This window comes from Rhipicephalus microplus, chromosome 5 (genome assembly GCF_043290135.1).
Source record: "Rhipicephalus microplus isolate Deutch F79 chromosome 5, USDA_Rmic, whole genome shotgun sequence".
NCBI lineage: Eukaryota > Metazoa > Arthropoda > Arachnida > Ixodida > Ixodidae > Rhipicephalus > Rhipicephalus microplus.
The window spans coordinates 78,376,115-78,395,720 of record NC_134704.1 but is presented as its reverse complement, the minus strand read 5'-3'; the positions used below and the strand labels follow the sequence as shown (position 1 = coordinate 78,395,720).

The following is a 19,606-nucleotide window of genomic DNA, read 5'->3' as shown; positions in this document are numbered from 1 at the left end:
CTAACAGAGGGTGCAGCTTCTGCTAAAAATGCACAAATAAGGTTTGCAACAACTTTTTTCACCACAACACAACTTTTCATTTGATTACTGTATTGAATATTTCTTTTTTTTATCTGGACGCCGTACTTTCTTCCACACTAAATGCCACTTTGTAACTAGCTAAAAGTATGAGCGGTACTTTCGCACATTCATACAACACATACAACCCGAGTGTACGCAAACAAGCTACAGGTTGCGATAGACATATCTTCCACGCACATTCCTGTAACCTTAATGAAGTACACAAATATGAATAAAAAATTCACTCAGTTCTCTATGTCAACAGAAGTTTTGCTGCTTGCCAAGTATGAAACAGGTACACATTAACAAAAACTAGCAAATTTTTTGGGTATAAGTGAAGTGCACTTGAGACCATTGATATTGCTGACGGGTACTGTAGGCTGTGGTTACAGTTAAAAGGAAAAAATAAAAATAATTATTGTGACTCCACAAAGTTTCATTCCACTTTCGAGAAATATCTGAAGCAGCACATGTCAATCAAAAGCTCTTAGATTTTTGCTGTATGGCTGAAGTGAATTTTTTTTTTATTTAAGTTTTCGGGCTGCACATGCCAAAACAAAGATATCATTGTGAGGCACTTCGCTCTAGGGAAATATGAAATAATTTTAATCACCTGGGGGTTTTTATAGCTAAAAATAAGTAAACAGGTGTCCTGTGCTTTGCCACCACTGAGGTGTGGCTGCCATAAGTAGATAATCACAGTAAGTAGTACGCAGCTAGTTAAATCAACATATCTTAGAAAGTCACTATTGCATGGGGCTAATCGCAATGTTTATAATGAGCAATTAAAAAGAAGTGTGATGACTTCAAGAGAAGTGGTATGCTCGTCCAGATGGCGCACAATATGCGTTAGCTTTGCTAATGAATTCTCGGCTGACAGATTCAAAGCAATGTGGAAGTTATTGATGCATACAACTGCACTTCGCACCATATGAACTGCTATTTGGCATAGCTGACTTATTCAAAGCAATGAAAAAAGTTATTGATTCATAAAACTACGCTTTGTGCCATACGAAGTGCTATTTCATTTATTTCTATTCTAATTTTAACAAGTTCATTTCATCTTCAAAATCAATGTGTACAGTGAATGAAAAAGAAACTTTCAAATTCTTCAGTCAGTTTCATCAATTTTACACACTGCCAACTTCCCGCAAGATGCCTATAGAGAAATGTTACTGCAGAAAAATGGAAAGTTGGGCTGGTTGCAATGCTTGCGTGATTGAATCAGCACTAAAGACTAAGACAAAAGGAACACAGAGTGCACAGGTCCAAAGCCCTTGCCAGAATTTTTTTGGGGGGGAGGGGGCACATCCATTATTTTGGGGAGGGCACCCCCTTAAAATGGTCATTTTCTCCGCTCTCTATGCCATGTGGGGGGGCACGGGTTTTATGTGCTCTTCCCTGGCCCTGCACAGGGCAGTACTCGTACTATGCACTTAGTGTTCTTTTGTCTTCGTCTGTAGCGCTGCATCAATCATGCAGAGGAGTGTTAACTGCTTTGCATTTGCCACTTCCAAAAAGAAGCTATGCAGTCGCTTGACAAATACGTCATATGGAAAACATTGTAAACAATCATAAAGGTATCGATTCTCACTACATAACGATTTACTGATGTAGACCACAAATGCAGCCTTTACACTTGCATTTTACACTTGCTACTTGCACTGTAGATGTGGCCTGCCGCGTTGTTCTAGTGGCTATGGCACTCGACTGCTGACCCGAAGGTCGCATATCGAATCCTGTCTGCAGTGGCTGCATTTTCCAAGGAAGCAAAAATGCTCCAGGACCATGCACTTAAGATTTAGGCATGTGTACGTTAAATAAAATCCCAGATGGTCTAAATTCCAGGATCTTTTCACTACTGTGTCTCTCATAATTATGTAATGGTATTAGGATGTTACACTCCCCCAGATATTTATTGTTATTATTATTATCACTGTACATATACTTATTCAGACCTTAAATCCATTAAATAAAATTATGAAGATGCATGCATCACATTCTAAAAAATTTCATTAGAGGTTCGGTACCTGCACACTATTTCAACATGCACAAAATAGTAGCATCACCTCACAGCACCTGAAGGGTTTGTCCAAGCAAAAGAGCAAGGTTTGGATTTTGTCAAATTTTCAGGCAAACGAACAAAAAAGAAAGACCAGGATGTAGTTCCAGCAAAAAGTCAGCTAAAAGAGAGACATACATATATATACACACATACATGTACTGAAAATTATGTTGCCTGCGACTTCCTACCCCGGTTAATTCACACGAAACAAGGCGTCATTATGCTAGACATGCAGAAACTAAGCCCACTGTTCAACCAAACAAGAACCTTGGCCCTTCAAACTCTCCCAATATACACAACATCCTCAAAGTAATAAGCTGCCGTTAGCTTAAGTGCTGGCTGTTACGGCAAGTTGTATTTCATGGTGACCCACTTGAGCAGCGAGTGTGTATACATGCCTACCTGATCCAACAACCCTTGCACTCTTTTAACGCTGTTTAAATGAATGCTCTCGTTATCAAAACATTGTTAAGTATAAATTGAGGACAAATACTGATATAACGTAAATTATAAGATGAAGTTAAAGGGAAAAATGTACATGCAATAAGAACTAGCAGACCTAGGACTTGGAATATAACTTTTTTTTTAATCAAAGCAAGCACATGAAACAAGCATGTCTTGATCTAGCTTTCCCTAATGTCTGAAATACACTTTACTTGCTGTACTGGGCAAACCCTGCACTACAGTCAATAGTATTTTCTTTTTTGGTCTGACTGGTTGACCTTTGTGTATCCAAACAGGTTGACTGCTTTAAAGTTTCTTGGAAACTGGGCTGAATGAACTGATGTTATACAAAATACGGGGCCTTTGTCAAAATAAATGGCATTTACGAGCAGCAAATGGATGCCGACCATTTAGACGTCAGTGAAGCTGTCCCAAGGATATACAATGGTGATTACAGTTACACAGTTCAAATATATCTAAACCACCCATTCAAAGTGACACAGTTCAAATATATCAAACCACCCATTCAATGACACAGCACAAACTGCGAAATGAAACGCATAAGCATTTATTAGATCAAGACAAAAGGCATGAACACAAGGAAAATCGTACAACACAAAGAACAAACAAAACAGAGCAATAAAGGAGCAACAGAAAATACGAACTCAACATAACATACAAACCAAAAATACATGCTTGAGAGACAATGTATGTGGTGCGAAAAGAAACCTTGCCAATTTTTTTTTTAGTACAGTCAAGTTGTGATGAAACATACCAAACACCACTATGCTGTTTGTGCTTGAAACAGTGTCAGCATACACCCAGCAGTACTCCGATTTTTTACGTTAACTCATCTGCTTGAACTCAGTGGTTATCTATACTAAATGTTGCAGCTACACCACACCATGCTTAAAGCACAACCATATAGCAAACTTGTTTTCGAGGTTAAAAATACTCGCGGTTTTTCACCTGATGCACTCCGTAGTCAATGTACAATCAAGCGCAATTTGAAGGTAATCGCGCAAGCCTCAACTGCGAATTACGACAGCGCCACGTCCCAGAATACTCCTTCGAGGAGAGTGTGGTACCACGCAAGCTTCACTCACCCTTTTTGCTGTTGCTTGAGCTGCAATCACTCCCACCTGGGCAAGCTGTTTCCATAAAGCAGTGCCAATCACTAACTTTAACACATCTTTCCCAGCATCTTTCCCACAGAGAGAGGAGCTCACAAAGAATACACTAAGTCTTGATGACTGTGAATAGAAGGTTCAAAATTGAGAGGAAGGGGGAACAGTTCGTCATAGGAGCGATCGTTGTAGCATGGAACCGCCAATGAGGGAGAGACGAATGTGTAATCTTGATTTTCACTGTTCCGAAATGTGCCGTTAGGTCTTTGGGATATTAGCAGGTCAGCGCTCGGGCAATAACTTGCATATCGTGTGTGACTGTACATGTTTAGCAACCCTACAAGAGCCACACATGGTGCAAACCCATGATTTTTAAGCATGGTAACACTTTCACAGTACAGTCCCAAGTTCATCAAATGGTGGCATGGAAAAACGAAGACAAGCTATGTGGTGAAACGTATAACAGCTGTTGAATACCACTCATAGAAACAAACAAGATTGCAGGGATGTATGGTCCTGATATTCTAATAACGCCATAAAAGGTGTCACCTTTGTAATCAGTGTGTCACCAGCGATGGTTAAAACAGCAGCACTGTTCTGATGTGACTATTCGTTAACATTAAACTTTTGCCATACACTTATCTCAAGTGCAACCTGTCACCTGGTCTTTCAATAAATATAGAAAGCGTGGACGCACACATAGAAGGATACAACCTCAAAGAGCCATTTTTTGTTCCGATGGCAAGTATCCGCTGCACGGGATCAAATGCCAATGCTGTTGGTTGGAAAGGGAATCCATGGCGTACAGTCTGCCAGGTGCAAAAAAAAGGAAATTTTGTGAGTGCATTAAGAAGTGGGCAAGACTTCCTCTGCTACTTTTCTCCCACCACAATTAAATTAATCATAAAATTTTAGGAAATTGGAATTTTTAGAGGACAGCACACATCGCCTTTTATATCCCTCTCTTGGTCCAATTTCGGCTGATCGGCCTGCCTAGAACTATACGCACCTAGTATGAAACGGCCAATAAATATTGAAGCATCGTATGTGCCCCTGTGCACAATAAAAACATGAGTATGACTTATCGGATGGAAACCTTTGCATGTAAATGTGTCTGATATAGGCTTCGGTAACCCACTGTAGAAACAATGCAATACATAAGTGCCACCTTTTTTAAAAGCCACAGACAATTACGTAAGCTGACAGCATACTACAATGGCTTCTTTGTAGTGGCAGAAATATAATAATTTGTTTTCATTAAATTGCAATGACAATACTCAGTGTGCAAGTCCCAGTAAACTAAAGTCTTTACATTGTGTTTCAAGGGAGAAATATACAAGATAGTCGCGGATAAGAAATTTCTTTTTAGCAAGTACAGCATCAAGCCCGGAAAAGATTTAAAAATTTGGCGAGCTTTCGCTAACATACTTCCGACGTACGCAGAAAACAAACGAAGAAAGGTCGAAGCCTTCACTATGATTAATGTGCTTTTCAGGAATTCAACCAATCTGCGTCACTCGCGCTGCATCTACGCCAGATAGATAAAGGTCGTAAGAGAACTATCGGCAGGTTCAGAGGTCCTGGAAACAGTATTTTAGGGGCCGGGTCTCGCTATTTTGCATGCACTGGGCTGGAATTTAGGACACAACTAACGAAGGCTCGGCAATATGGTGTTTACGTTTTCGAATGCAGCTGCTTTCGACGCTCAATCGCGCAGATACGGCGACTCGCCACTTGAGATCGAAGACGGTGAGCGAACGGCAAACTACTGCGGTACCAAATTCGATAATGAACGACAGTGCCAGCCCCGTACGACATTTATAACATCTGCGACCGCCCTTTGCGCGTTTACGTTAAGCACGTACGGGTCATGCCGCGTTGGAAATGCCGCTTTCCAAAGCTGTCCGCGTAGGCACGTTCGACGAAGCGGTGAAGTTCTAACCGGTCCTCAATGCAATGACACACGAGTAATATAAAATACAGCGCTTATAATTGATGCCCTCGACGCAAACCAGAGAGACGCGCAAACCGAAACAAACTGCGGCCAGCGAAAAGTTGCACAAACAAGCTCTGGCATTAAGGTATCAGAAAGGCACAGGTAGCGAGTAGATGCGTGCAGATAACGCGGATTCGTGCCTCGCTGACACATGTGAAGTGAGAGGTACGCTACGTGCCAAATACAACAACGCACGCAATCCGTTGAGGTCAGTGATGTGGCCGATTTCTTTTTTTTTTTTTTTCTAAACATCGCCGTCTTTCACAATCGCGACACAAGAGCCATACTGCATAACTACGGGGGCCGTGCCGTCGCCGAACTGGTACGCAGTGCCACTTAAATCGCGGATCCAATGCAAATCCGCGTGTGCACGCGTAAGCCCGAGCTCAATCCATGCATCCACCGTGGTAGGCGGATTCTTGTCAAGCACAGAACCCGCGAATGAAATGGCCGACTCCCGTCATAACACAAATCACACCCCCCTTTTGCTGTCGGGCCGCTGCGCGCACAGAGATTGCAACGATCGTGCGGTGCAGTCCGCAACGGTTCTCAAAAGTGTTCGCTTACTCTGGAAACCTTAAAATGTTCCGGTCGGAGCGTCTCTTCGACGTCGGCTTCTGGTTTCACTGGTTGGGTTACCGAGGACCGTAGCCCATCGAGAACACCCTTGAAAAATCCAGACTTTTTCGTATCGGATCTAGGCATCCCCGATGAAGATGCGGTCTCGTTATCCTACTGGAAACATGAGCACGCTGCACTCAGTGCATCCGAAAGCAGTGAAAGGATAAAAACAAAAACTACGTGGACACAGCCCCGACTTGCGAAGCGTGAACTGTTACGGAAAAAAAATTCCATCGGTTTCTGATAGGGGTCGCTTGGTGCGCTTTCCGCGTTGTCCAATGGGCGCAACGCGTTCACCACCCGGATGTTAGTCACGTGACTGCTCAGCTAGTTTTGGTCATGACCTACTACACTCCTGACCTGTTCAGATAGCGGGGTTCCTATGGGAGCGCGTGTCCCCGCTCTCGTTCAATCGCTCGCCGTAGGTGGCGCTACCTATAACCTGTTCGTCTGCTACTGTGCGGCCGGCAGGAGGGCGACGGACTGATACCATGCGTCTGCTTCTGTGACAAACTGCCTATACGTGTGATTGTTTTTTGCTGAAAAGGCTAACGTGTGCTATGTGTTACATTTTAGTAGTTAGGCTATACTGGTTGATTGACTTCTAAAGCTGTATATTTGCGTAGAAATGTCTTGCTGCATGGTTGTTTTTGCCATTCCAGCCTAAAAAAACTTCAATTTAGTATTCATAAAGCTTTTGACTAATAATGTACTCATTGGTAATAGAATATCAAACTGATTTTAGGTTGTTTAGGACGCGTCAGGTGAAACGCAGTGCCCCTGTTGAGCACTTACCTTGGACACTCGCCCTGGACAGGTGTTACACTTGTAGTCAATTGATAGAAGAGAATAATGCACATACGCCCACGGACGCATATCAAGGAGAGACACAGGAATTGAAGCTTTAACTCTTACTGTGACCTACACAACAAAAATTGTGCGTCAAATTTCGCTACGGGAGTTTGTCTGCTGGAACGGGGAGCGCTGGCCGATGCGCGTTTCTATGATTTTATATGTCCGTGCGATGAGACGATATGGTAAAGGCAGTGATGTGCCTATCGAGGGCAACACATTGCGACCCCAATAAAGTTTTTATCGTCATCATTATCATCATCTTGTCGAGCATAGTTAATAATAATAATAATAATAATAATAATAATAATAATAATAATAATAATAATAATAATAATAATAATGTTTTATTTTTCATCAATAGTTTGATGAAGGACAGCGGCAGGTAAAAGCTGCTCTTCGAAAGAGGCAGCTTGACATAGGCCCACAGACGCCTTTAGCACGACAGCACTGGCAAACAGTTAGCAATGTTATCTAAGCAACAATTACAAAAATATCAAGTTCAAATTCTAAAAATAAAAATAGCAACCATGATAACAATGTAGCAACTGCAAAGAAATCTTGAAAACTATACATGTGTATATCGTGCAATTGAGTTCGGGTACAGAGTAAGAAATCTATGCCAGCTTTCACATATTTATCAATTAACGTAGAAACTGTGTAGAACAACCTATCTGTGGAGTAGTTTGTTCTCGAAGTTTTTATTTTCCATGTTTCTTTATGTCATGTTTCGAACAAATTATTTGGCTGCAGTTTCGAGAGGTCGTACAAATAATGTCGACTTTCTTGAAATTGACGCCTGACCACCAATGCTAACTTAAAATCGTAGAGACGATGTAGGGGTGGTATTCCAGCCTGTTGAAACAATTCACTTCTGCGAGCATCATACGACCAGTAAAAAATTATTCTAATATACGTCTTTTGCATCAGGTACAGTTTTTGTAAGCGCGTGTTAGTCGTAGTCCTTCATACCAAGAAACAATAAGCAAGATGCCAACAGAACAGTCATTTATAAAGTAAGAATTTTACCTTGTATAGTAGAACAGTTTTGCCACTGTACACCGTGCCCTCTACGCGAGATAACTGACCCAGCACACTGTAAATGCGATCGTTTCAAAGCATATTGCTCGAAAATGTAACTCCAAGAATTTTTATACAATTTACTAACTCAATAATAGTATCGCCATACTTGAAATGTATGTTTTCATTAACAGACTTATTTTTAGGGCGGAATAGTACCGCCTTTGTTGTACTAGTGGTTATGTTTGATTGATAGCGCCCAAGGGCGACACCCGCAGTTGGGGCGCGTACACATGCTGAAAATGTGCCATTATACTCGTTTGTCAATGAAAAGCAGATCCCTCAAAGTGATATCAAGGTCCACACGAATGCAGCCAACTCTGACGAGGAATCATATCGCTTTATTTGCCATATTTTACACATTCATACACAATTCATGCACAATAAGAACGATTTGCACTGCCACAGCGATGGCTGAAGCAGACGACAGCGAACAGGTGCTGCCTAGCGCCACGCCGCTCGTAGGTGACGGCCCTAGCGGCAGAAGGTATGAACTAGAACGTGGGCGCTGGAAGAGGTGCTCTCTGGGCAGGTCAGGAGTGTAGTAGGTCATGGTTTTGGTATGCAGTCAATGACGAAAATAGCGAGCATACGCCGTTTCTTTCGGGTCTTACTCTTCAAAAATATTCGCCAACGTCAGGCGAGGGTCAACAGAAGGGCTCAAATATAAACTACGACACTCTAAGGCCACATTCATATCTTGCAAGCTAGCCTTCAATACCGAAACTAAACTGCGTCCTTGATGGCAATATTTTGGATGCACTCAACGACACATTACCTCGCATAACTCTTGAGAGTGTTGCTCAGTCATGCGACTCTGCGCGATGCATAACTTTCTTCCCACGAACGGGAAAGGAAAACGCTCGCGTGGTTCGCGGCTGAGAAAAGTGACGCACGCTGTAGTCATGCGTCCAGCGCACGCGAAGATTTGAACTCCGCGGAACGGAGTGCGGAATTACGCTCACACGCTGAATGGCGCGAAAATTCAGACTCAATTAGCTGAGCCAAAATTTTTTTTGTTTTAAAAATTGTGAGAACTATGTATGATTCAGCTGTTTGGATGCATGTAACCCGTAGATGGTAGCAAATCATCAGCAGTTTGTTGAAATATTTCCTCCGAAGCCTAAATCTTTCAACCACGACCTAATAATTAACACAACTCAAATGAGATTCTCGTATCAACATTTTTGTAGGAATAAATTAGTGTGCTCGCAAAGCAAAACTCCAAAGCAGTGATCAGTGAAGTGCGCCACATGCGAACCAGCTTCCTCCATGACGACTGCCATCCCTGTTTTACTTTAATGAGCACAACCGTGGGCCTCGGCAGGGGGGGCACTTGCCCCCCTCAAGCTACACCAGCACTTGCCTTCGCCCAAGTTGCACCATGTGCTTCCCCCTCTCCCAGTCGCGGTGCAAAACTGATTAATTTGTACTACCCCCCCCCCCCCTCCCCCCCATTAGCTCGTACCATGTTTTCTGCTTTATCAAATAAAGCACTGTCTTCAAAGAACCACGGCCCGCTCTTCCAGCGCAATGAGAGGAAAGTAAAAAAAGAAGCATTTATGCATCCGCTCTTTTTCATAGCTGTTGCTAAATAGTTCTAGCTGAAGAACCGAAAAGCGCAACTTAAGAGACGTAATTGCTTCAAAATAACCAAACAGCTATAATTGCGCGCTCGATCATTTTTATTTTACTTCGATCCTAGTAATAAGCATTTTAAATTCCTTCAATTTAGTATGAGATGCTGACAGCAACGTTTCACAAGCTTTTTGTCAAGTTGACCTTTTTGCGTGTACGTGTGTATGCGAACAATTAAGCGGTCGTTTCTTCTACTCTTTTCTGACGTGCATGTATAGTCTATCAAATGTGTATAGTTACTGGCCCACCAGTTATCCACGCACAGCGTCGCAATGTGACTCATGCCAGACAATCACCCAATGCTCGACAGGAAGCACTTCCTGCTCTGCCTGCTCTTAAACCTCCATGGTTGGTCTCTTTCTTTATCTCTGCTTTGCATTCATTTCTTTTTTTTTTTTTTTTTGACGAGAGATGGATAGGAAACGGAGTGGGTCACAAAGCAACTGCTGAAGCGTGGCTGTCACTCTCGTAACCCGACAAAAGAAAGAGAAAGGAAGTGGACAGTGTGTCGCCAGTGAAGTTTCCGTTTCACCATATCAGCTGAATGGAAAGAAGTCGGTGTGTCATCCGCAAACAGCGAGGGAACTTTGTACTGTGATCCGCGAATCTTCCATTAATTTACTAATACACGCGGCAAGTTGGTGCAAAGTGCGTGCGAGCAGCAGGGTGGGATTGATTGATTGATTGATATGTGAGGTTTAACGTCCCAAAACCACCATACGATTATGAGAGGCGCCGTAGTGGAGGGCTCCGGAAATTTCGACCACTTGGGTTTTTTTAACGAGCACCCAAATCTGAGCACACGGGCCTACAGTATTTCCGCCTCCATCGGAAATGCAGCCGCCGCAGCCGGGATTCGATCCCGCGACCTGTGGGTCAGCAGCCGAGTACCTTAGCCACTAGACCACCACGGCGGGGCGGCAGGGTGGGATGTACAATAACAATTATCGCTACTGATCAATTGGTTTTCTCTCGGCACTATTGCACTCGTCTCATGACCGACCTGAGCAGACTGCATTTTGATGAAAGTCGCGGAGTTTCGATGATAGGCCCAGGAAGTCTCTTGAATTCAACGTATACGCTCCTTTGAAACACTTCCAGCTCAATTTGCAAGGGCCGGAAGTGCAATGCGAATCCTATTTATTCGTATATTTATTTACTTATTTGTCAATTATATTATTCCCTTCTGGTTTGCCGTGTGGGCTTTGCGTTTTGCGCATGATCTAGAACCCATTTGATTCCCGCCGCGGGGGTCTAGTGGCTAAGGCACTAGGCTGCTGATCCGAAGGTTGCGGGATCAAATCCCGGCTGTATTTTAGATGGAGGAGAAAATACTGTTGGCCCGTGAGCTCAAATTTGGGTGCACGTCAAAAAAACCCAGATGGTCGAAATTTACGGAGCCCTCCAAGCGTCTCTCATAATCATTTGGTGGTTTTGGGACGTGAAACTTTACATACCTATCTATAAACTATTTGAGCCGTTCTATTTATTTATTTATTACTTGCCCGCGGACAACTTCATTGTTAGTGGACCAGGACGAATGGCAGAGTTTTCCCCGATTCCTGAGGCACCGAGGGGTTTCCTGTTGCCTGGTGTTTCCTGATGAGATGCTTACAGTTCCGGAGTAGCGAATAAGTTAGCTATATACAGCCTGAACGTAAAAAAAAAAGAGACTTTTCTAGCAGCAAATGAGGAACGGAAACTAGGGAACCACTGTAACTGCCATATCGCCAGGTTAGCAGCGCTGCCCTGGCGTTGGCGGCGATCATTGGGAAACGACCACCCTAAAAAATTAGCCATCGATCGGCCGTAGTGTATGGCAAAGAATAGGCAATAATTAGTCATGGTTCGTTAGCCATATATTTAAGAAATCATTATTCAGCCTTCAGGTGCGTCGTGATGCAAGAGCTAAGAGTTGAAAAAGCAAGCTTCTCCGCATAAAGCCTATCATTGCAGAGAAGCCAGTTTTGCAGAACGCTCTGTCGCTACGAAAGCCCGCACCCAGGGACAAGTCTTGATGAGGTTGATGAAGAGTAACGCACATAGAAACTTATTAATCTCTTTCTTATTATTATTATTATCAAGAAAGAAAGAAAGAATTCCTCGAATGGAAAACAACGGCCACCGCTTTCTTTGCTGAACTTCTCGGCGAAGTCCCAGCATCCACACGACTTTGCGACGTCGGGCACGAGATGGTGTAACGAGCCTGACGGATGGAAAAGCTTCCAGTCTGAACAGTTCTGCCGTGACTTGGAGGAAAGAGACAAGGCCGCCTGACAACAATGCGTTATTCAACCGTTTGCGTTTATGCGGATGTTCATTTTCGACCCACTTCTGAGCGCGCGCAATCGTGAGTGTAGAAATCAACGTTTCTCCTCCGCAGAGGGCCAATAAAGGGCGTGGAGGCGGCGCACCCCCGCGATAGGCAAGCGCTGGCCTCGCCCCGTGAACAGGTTATATCTAAATTCACGCGTCTCAGTAGCAGGCAAACGAACGACAAAGAACGTTCCTCTGTCAATCAATATAAAGCTCCATTTCATTTCTTCAACACAGCCCATAAAACATAATTTAGCATATTTTGATATATTTTCCATGTTGCGAAAAACATTTTTTTCTCTATTTTCATTGTATTGCATGTTTTTTTTTTTGCTACATGTCTTTGAAATGTGCATGATTACTGATATTAAAATGCATATCGTATTTTTTCTTCCTTCTCGATGCTATAAGTCTAATTTTTTTCATGTTTACGATGTTCAGGAGGTCCCAATTAAGTCTCCGATTCTGGAACCGCCTTCTGCATACTGATATGCAAAACTTCATTTTATGGAAATAATAAAAGTTTTTATTCTCAGTCTGGAAACGCAATAACGCCCAATTCATCATCGTTTTCTGCTACTATAGATTGCACAGTTCCCGATTCGTTATATCCTTAAGCGATGGGTCCGTAATTACATGTTCAATGCAATTTGATCGCTAAATAATTAAAGATGTTTTATTGACATGCCAATATTTATTCTGATTTATTTGATTCATGAGCTCATTTACTGATAACACATTTGCTTTTCAATATTAACTTACACTGTCACTTCTGATTACGAACTACGCGGTTCTCCAGCAAAGTCCTAGAGCTTGTACACGTGCAACTGCGTCGATCAGGGAATGTACCTCAACATCGACACGAAGGTACAGCCTGCTTAACCAAGCAGAAGCAGCGTACAAGTACTAGCAATGCGATCTGAAACACCCGAGTTTTGATATAAATAATCCCTCACAATCCATGTATTCAAATGTGGTACACCAGCAGCGTAGCCGGGGAAGGTAAGGGGGGGGAAGGGTGCACCCCCGCCCCTCGAAAATTTTTAATTGTGTATGTGGACTCACACACACGCATGTGCACACAAACACTGGCTACGCCCCTGTGATACATTTATAGTGCTACCACAAGTGTGTAGCAGAAATCGTACCCAAGCATGCGTAGACAAGCATGCACTCATTGCATTCGTAGGAATAATCGAGGCGTAGCAATAATAAGGGTCCCAGCAGGAGTCGAACCAAAGGATTCTGCGTGAAAGTCAAGTATTCTACCGCACAGCCACGCCAGGTCTTGGAAACTGCTTTGGAAAAAGACCTTATGCAGGTGTAACCTTGGTGAAACGTCAAGTATGGTTGCCAGTGCTGGCTGTCTAATTTTATAAACTTTACATATGTGCTCCAACGATACAGGTGTCGTGTCAGGTTAAAGCAAATTGTAGTTAAGCACCATCCCCTGAAGTTGGTCTATGCACGTAGCACTACCCAGGGCTACTATCCTCGCAAGTATAAGCGCTAAGTTTCATCTTACCACTTCTAGTGTCGGTTTTCCCATGTTACTCTTGGCATCATTACGTAACTGTAAACAACCAGTTGTATAAAACATGTGCGACTGTTAAATATATGTCTGTATGTACAACATTTGTACATATGTGTAGCGTAACTTCGTAACGACTCACTCGATAAAACTTTACACCACAGTCATGTTCTCACCCCATGCTTCGCATAACATAGATTCTTGTGGCTCGTAAAATCTGTGAAATGCCTGAACTTCACCTACCTAAAGGGAACTTTTTGGCCACGTCCCTTGCTCCGAGTATATTGGTTTACATATATTGGTTTCTGAACCTTTCCCTTAACGAGCCAACAAAAGTTTTAGACACTTACGATGTAGACCAATGTACACAGAGGTGGTGAGCGTAAATTTGTTGTAGTTGAGACATCAACTCTCTGAGCATGCCCACGTATGTGCTCTTTTCTCGCAAACAATCTGGACAAGTCGATATTGGAAGCACTGACTGTGTAGCCCATCAGCTTGATCTGTACCCTTACTAATAATCGTAATCATCACCATAATAAGTCTGAAGAGGCGAACGCATGCTGCTAGCCTGGCGATTATTCTATGGACTAGCCAACAGCAAAGCGTTACTCAAGTGTGATACAGATATTTAACATGAAAGTTATGGAGTAAGCTTGTGCAGCCATTCCACTACAACTAATGTTACTGCAAATGTAAACGTCACGTATAGGTGATATTATTTATAGCATATCAACGACACCGACTTACTATGACTCATTCAGATGCGTAACTCAAATGCCTGAAGTTGATGACTGTGCATTGCTTTGGTTGCAGGAGGAACATGGTTGAAGGCAGTTGTACTCATTCGAACACTTCGGAGTTTGCATTGCTATCAACCTCGCTTGCTTCTTTACAAGCAGAGGGCGGTGAACAAAGCACAGTCTAGTTATAAAAGATATTCACGAGGCGGGCAAGTTGGCATGCACAAATCTTTTTGAAAAGTCTTTATGCGCATAAAAGTGTGATATTTCCACAGCCTAGTATCATGGAATGTAGTGTGATGAAGCCTTTAAAACAGCGCAACCTTATGTTTTTTGTAAGTGGCTATCAGCTGTACTGGACTTTTTTGAGAAAACCTATCATATGTACTGACATTCCCGCCAGTACCATTTAGTCTGAAAAAATTGTTTAGAAGGCCCAATGATGGCTTTGCCCCATGATTTGCAATCACTGTCCTTGGTCGCTATGTGTGGCTTAATTTTTCATAGTGACAACACAAATATGACTAACATATAGTAAATAATATTCACTGGCTATATAAGTGGACTGCGCTGTGACTCAATATAGAGAAGCTGTACAGTTTTGTTGAATAGGCACAGTTTGAATGAGACTAGTTAATATCACACAATAGCAGCAGCTAGCTGGTTACAAAAGACTGCGCCGTTAGAAATAGTCACACACCAGAAGACGAGTTTTCACAGGCTGCCGAAAAACCTTGAGGAGAAGTCAAAGTTCGACGGCGGGGGAGGTATTGGAGGGGGCGTCTCGGGGATGTGGATGCCCTCGGTTTCCAGAAGTCTAAGACGAACCTCCATGTCCAACAGAATGCCCATGTCTCCGCGCGCCTCGATACTATTCGCAGCGTTGCCCATTAAGACGTTCAGTCCGTCCAGCCAACGGTTGAGCACCTTTGCATTAGGAGCGACCAGATTGAGCGGCTGGCCATCGTTACAGATCACAATTGAAAAAGCCAGGTCGACGATCTGCCTGGCCGCCTTGCGCGCGTGAGGGCATGACGCACCCGTGTTGATCATTTCGATGTCCGACACCGCGATACTCTCTGGCAGCTCTTCAATGTCAACGTCATCGCAGGTGGCATTGCAGTCACCATAGTGAAGGGCCTTTAAGTTGTGCGAAAGCTTAACAAAGACATAACCGTCCTTGATGCGGTTCCCTTTGGCTCCGTACTTTTGGAACCTCGATCCGTTGCAGAGAACATTGATGCGGTTCTCATTCACCAAAGAGATGATTTCTGCGCGGAACGAGTCCCTCAGCTGGTTCACCGCTCGAGACTGTCTCTCAGACGCCTTGCGTTCGTCGTTCTCTCGCTGCAGTTGTTTGACGATTTCCGAGTAAGGCAGGGATGACAGCGTCGTGCGGAAGCTGTTGATGTCCAGGCAATGGGGATTGAGCTTGAGCGCCCGCACAATCTGCTGGTTCACAATGCCGAAGACCTTGCGGATGCTCGTCTTGGACGCCTTCATTTCACGCCACGTCTTGAACACGAGTAGCATGCACACACTGAACACTTCCTCGAAGAAGCACTCGTGGGAGAAGTACATGAGCAAGAACGTTTTTTCGTCACCAGCCGGCTCGCCCACTCTGAACACGCGGCACAAGAGTTCTGTCAGCAGGATGCTACTTTCGACCAAGGGACACATGTGCTCGGACGAGCTGAACAGATTCTCTTGAATTGCCGTGGTAAAGCTCAAGTTGTACTTGTCAGCGAAGTACAAGAGGTTCTCTATGGCAAGTCTGCCCGCCGGCTTCGCGAAGTCCTTCAACGGAACTCTCACGTCCTCAAGCCCCATGGCGGTGTGGTGGACTGACAGGCGTCGTTTGAAGTCTAGCTGCTTATACCTGGCGTCATCCGACTTTAAACCACTCTGCGCGAGCTTCAAGAGAATGTCGACCTTGCCATTCAAAGCCAGGTCTGCGGTGTCAACTCTGGCATTTCGCAGTCGCTCATATAAACCAAGCATCTGGGCTTGAAAGACATGCAGAGCATGCGCCAGTTCCGAATCGACTTGTCCGTAATTCTTCAGCCTCGTCCACACGACGCTCTTTATCTTCCAGTTACTTATGGCGTTCTTAAGGGCATCTCTGTTACCAGGACTACCTTGGGCGAAAAGGGCGTTCAACAGCATGATGCAATTCCTCATGACCACTACTGACCCTTCCTGCATCAACACTGCATATCGCTCCCAAGGCATGCCCATGAAAACGGTTTCATATGCAGCCGGGTTACTCGTCACTACACATTCCAGCGCGCTGAGAAACACTTCCACATTATTCCACTCAGTACCATTGGCAGAGTTCGTTTCCTTCAGTATCCTACTCAAACACTTGTTGGAAAAGATGTCCCACGTTACGAGGCTTTGATCGATCAAACCCTGGAGACACTGAATCGCTCGGCAAAGCAGGTTCCCCTTGTACACACCAACTTCGATCCAGCTCACGATGCTTTTGTGGCCTTCGCGGGCGATGAACTTGACGGCGGAATCGGGATCCGCGGCCAGGATCAGCAGCGCCTGCAGGGCTTCCGCTTTCTCGTCCGGTGTTCCGGAGCTCAGCTTCTCGATTACCTCGTTCCTGTTCATCGGCATGCGGACCAGCTGGAGCATGTCACCGTTCCTGATGTCCTGCCGGTTGGCGTCGAAGATGTACACTTCGCTGCCGTCGTACTTAATCGCGTAGAGGTCGGGCTCGGTGATGCCCACTTCTTGGCACACGTACTCGACGATAGTGAACAGTGGTTGATCTAGATCTAAATCAAGCAGTAGATCTCCGCAGGGGGTCTTGACGCCGACTTTCGCCCGCTTCCCGACGGGGGCGGCCGGCTTCGCGGCAGAAGCCATCGCAAACAGCGAGCCGCCTAATCGGGGGCTGTCGGCCACGGCAATATACGTTGTCATATACTCATCGGACGGAGCGCCGATTATACATCCCACTGAGCGGCGTGGACTTTGTTCCGACGCTCCTATCGGGGCCGAGCTTCCTTATCGGCAGCGCGCCGAGTGTTTCGCCATCGCATCAGCCGTCAGCGACGCAGCGAAGCGCGAATAACATCGGTCGTATCGGTGTCGCAGCCGAGGTAGTACAATCATTCGACTCGGCGCGTTCCACTGCGCATACAAGCGCGATCACGTGTGCCCCCGCAGTCATGGACCACTGCGTACACCTCCGACGGCGCACACTGCGAGGAGCACAACACGGAATTCCGTAGCAGCTGTCGCTCGACGAGCACGTTTAGCGGCCGCTACACCACGTTCCCGGCGAGGAGACGGCATCGTGCGTCCGGTGTGTTCGATGGCAACGCCGAACGACGGTCCGCCAACAGAGCCGATGCTGCGATCTTCGCGACAACGCCATGCGGCAGTACGAAAGTCGCGTCGCTACCATCGTGCGACGGCCGTGGTTTGCTGTCGGCGCAACGTCACTTACCTGACACAAGCGCGTCGACACCCGAGACGACCTCGGCAAACCCGACCACGGAGGAGTGAGTCGACGGGGGAGAGAGTGTGCACAGCGGCACACTCGTTCGTTGTCGGGAGCGGCACGGTGCCGAGGCGTCTCTCGCGTGCGCACGCTCGCTTGAAAAGCGAGAATGCAGCCTCGATCAACCGCGACCCCGTTTTATCGCCCTTAGCGTCAACGCGAAGCTCGTCAGCCCAATCGTGGCGCGACTAACACTCGTAGAAATTCTCATCTGAATTTCGGAGTATCATTCCAACACAAACTAAGAGAGACGTTGCAGAAGTTCGCGTGTTTTGCACGTGCACCGGCAGTGCAAGTGAGTGCGCCTTCTAGTTTCGCTTCCACGAGCCACACCCAAATAAGATTATGAAGCACTCCGTTGTAGTCACGTGTTTCCGGTTTATATCGCCTCCAGTTTGACACAACCAGTTAAGACTTGTAGCAACGCAATCTTGAACAAATTTACACTTGACTTCGCGGTGCGAATGCGATTAATCAATGACGAGACACTGAAGGTCAAATTTTTAATTTTCGAATTTCGCGCCTTAACGGAGGTTGACAGGTAGTCGTGACGTCATGAATTTTAAAGTAACCTTTCGCGCTTAGGGCGTCGCGGCTGCGCCGAAGTTATCGAAACTTGCCAAGCTCAGTTTCAACTCCTCTTGAAGTACTATGCACCACTGCTGCTTTTTTTTTTTGATACAGTAGACTCCATCAAAAATGCGACCTCGCCACGCCCCTTTTCTTGTTGAGCATTCTTCTCACACACTTTTGCCTTAGAAGTACCTAACTTTGGCGACAAGAGTCCGCTTTCCATTTTAGAAAAAAATGACCTGCTGTTGCGCTAAAAGCGCTTTTTTTTCTTTTTTGCAATTTCTCCCACGTTGCGAAATGTGACCGCCACCGCAGCCAGTAATCGAGCTCGCAACGTAGACGCTCCATGGCAGGTGGTGTTGTGAGGTCATGTTGTTGTACATCATATACGAAAAAAAGGCCTTTAGGTCAGAAGATATATTGTCTCCCCGTCTTAACTTCAGACATTACTAAATAACGCAAAAAACAACTAACAAAGTGAAGACAACAGAAAGGACAGAGTGCATTATGCACTCCATCCTGTCTTCACTTTTTTTACTTTTTTGTTGCTGTTTCTAACTAATTAGCTATGTCCATAGGTCGACAAAAAAAAAAAAAACAAGTGAAATTACTCAGACTCGCTCAATAACTACATCTTGCACTTTTAATTTACTCAGACTCACCAAAATTTTCCAGAACCAGACTGACTTGCACTCACAGAAATTTCAACCAGACTCTCAGCTCGATCAGTAGACTCACGAGCGAGTTCACCAACCTACGGCCATGTCTGAAGCTAATATGCACCAACTGGCTTGACTCGCTTCTCTAATATTGTTTTTGTGGTTGTTGAACCATACATCAGTGTATCATATCGAGAACCAAACCTGAACTGGAGCATTGTTCTGCTCTTTGTCTTATTTCATTTCAACATATGCCGTAGTAGCACAAATACGACGGGACACAAGGACAAGAAGAAACACGACACTCCCTTTAAGTGTCCTTGTGTCCCATCGTATTTGCTCTACTACGCCATATATTAAATGATATATCACCAACTAGCCCAG

At 44.8% G+C, this 19,606-nt stretch overlaps 2 protein-coding genes across 5 annotated transcripts in view; both read right to left on the bottom strand.

The window, feature by feature from the left end:
• The window catches only part of Tomosyn (syntaxin-binding protein tomosyn), a 64,273-nt gene extending 57,737 nt beyond the window's left edge, over positions 1-6,536 (bottom strand). For all 4 annotated transcript variants that reach the window (XM_075895707.1, XM_037425263.2, XM_037425264.2 and 1 more), the window contains exons 1-2: positions 6,260-6,536; positions 4,408-4,505 (exon numbers count right to left, since the gene is read on the bottom strand). In XM_075895707.1, the coding sequence (XP_075751822.1) occupies positions 4,408-4,505; positions 6,260-6,397 (236 nt within the window). In that variant the 5' untranslated portion in view covers positions 6,398-6,536. The remainder of the gene's footprint in view (positions 1-4,407; positions 4,506-6,259) is intronic.
• Positions 6,537-14,994: 8,458 nt separating this feature from the next.
• Positions 14,995-17,548, bottom strand: LOC119174386 (engulfment and cell motility protein 2). Its single transcript, XM_037425262.2, has one exon. It carries the CDS (start codon positions 17,405-17,407, stop codon positions 15,188-15,190), a length of 2,220 nt encoding a protein of 739 aa, XP_037281159.2. The 5' UTR covers positions 17,408-17,548; the 3' UTR covers positions 14,995-15,187.
• Between the last annotated feature and the right edge of the window lie 2,058 nt (positions 17,549-19,606).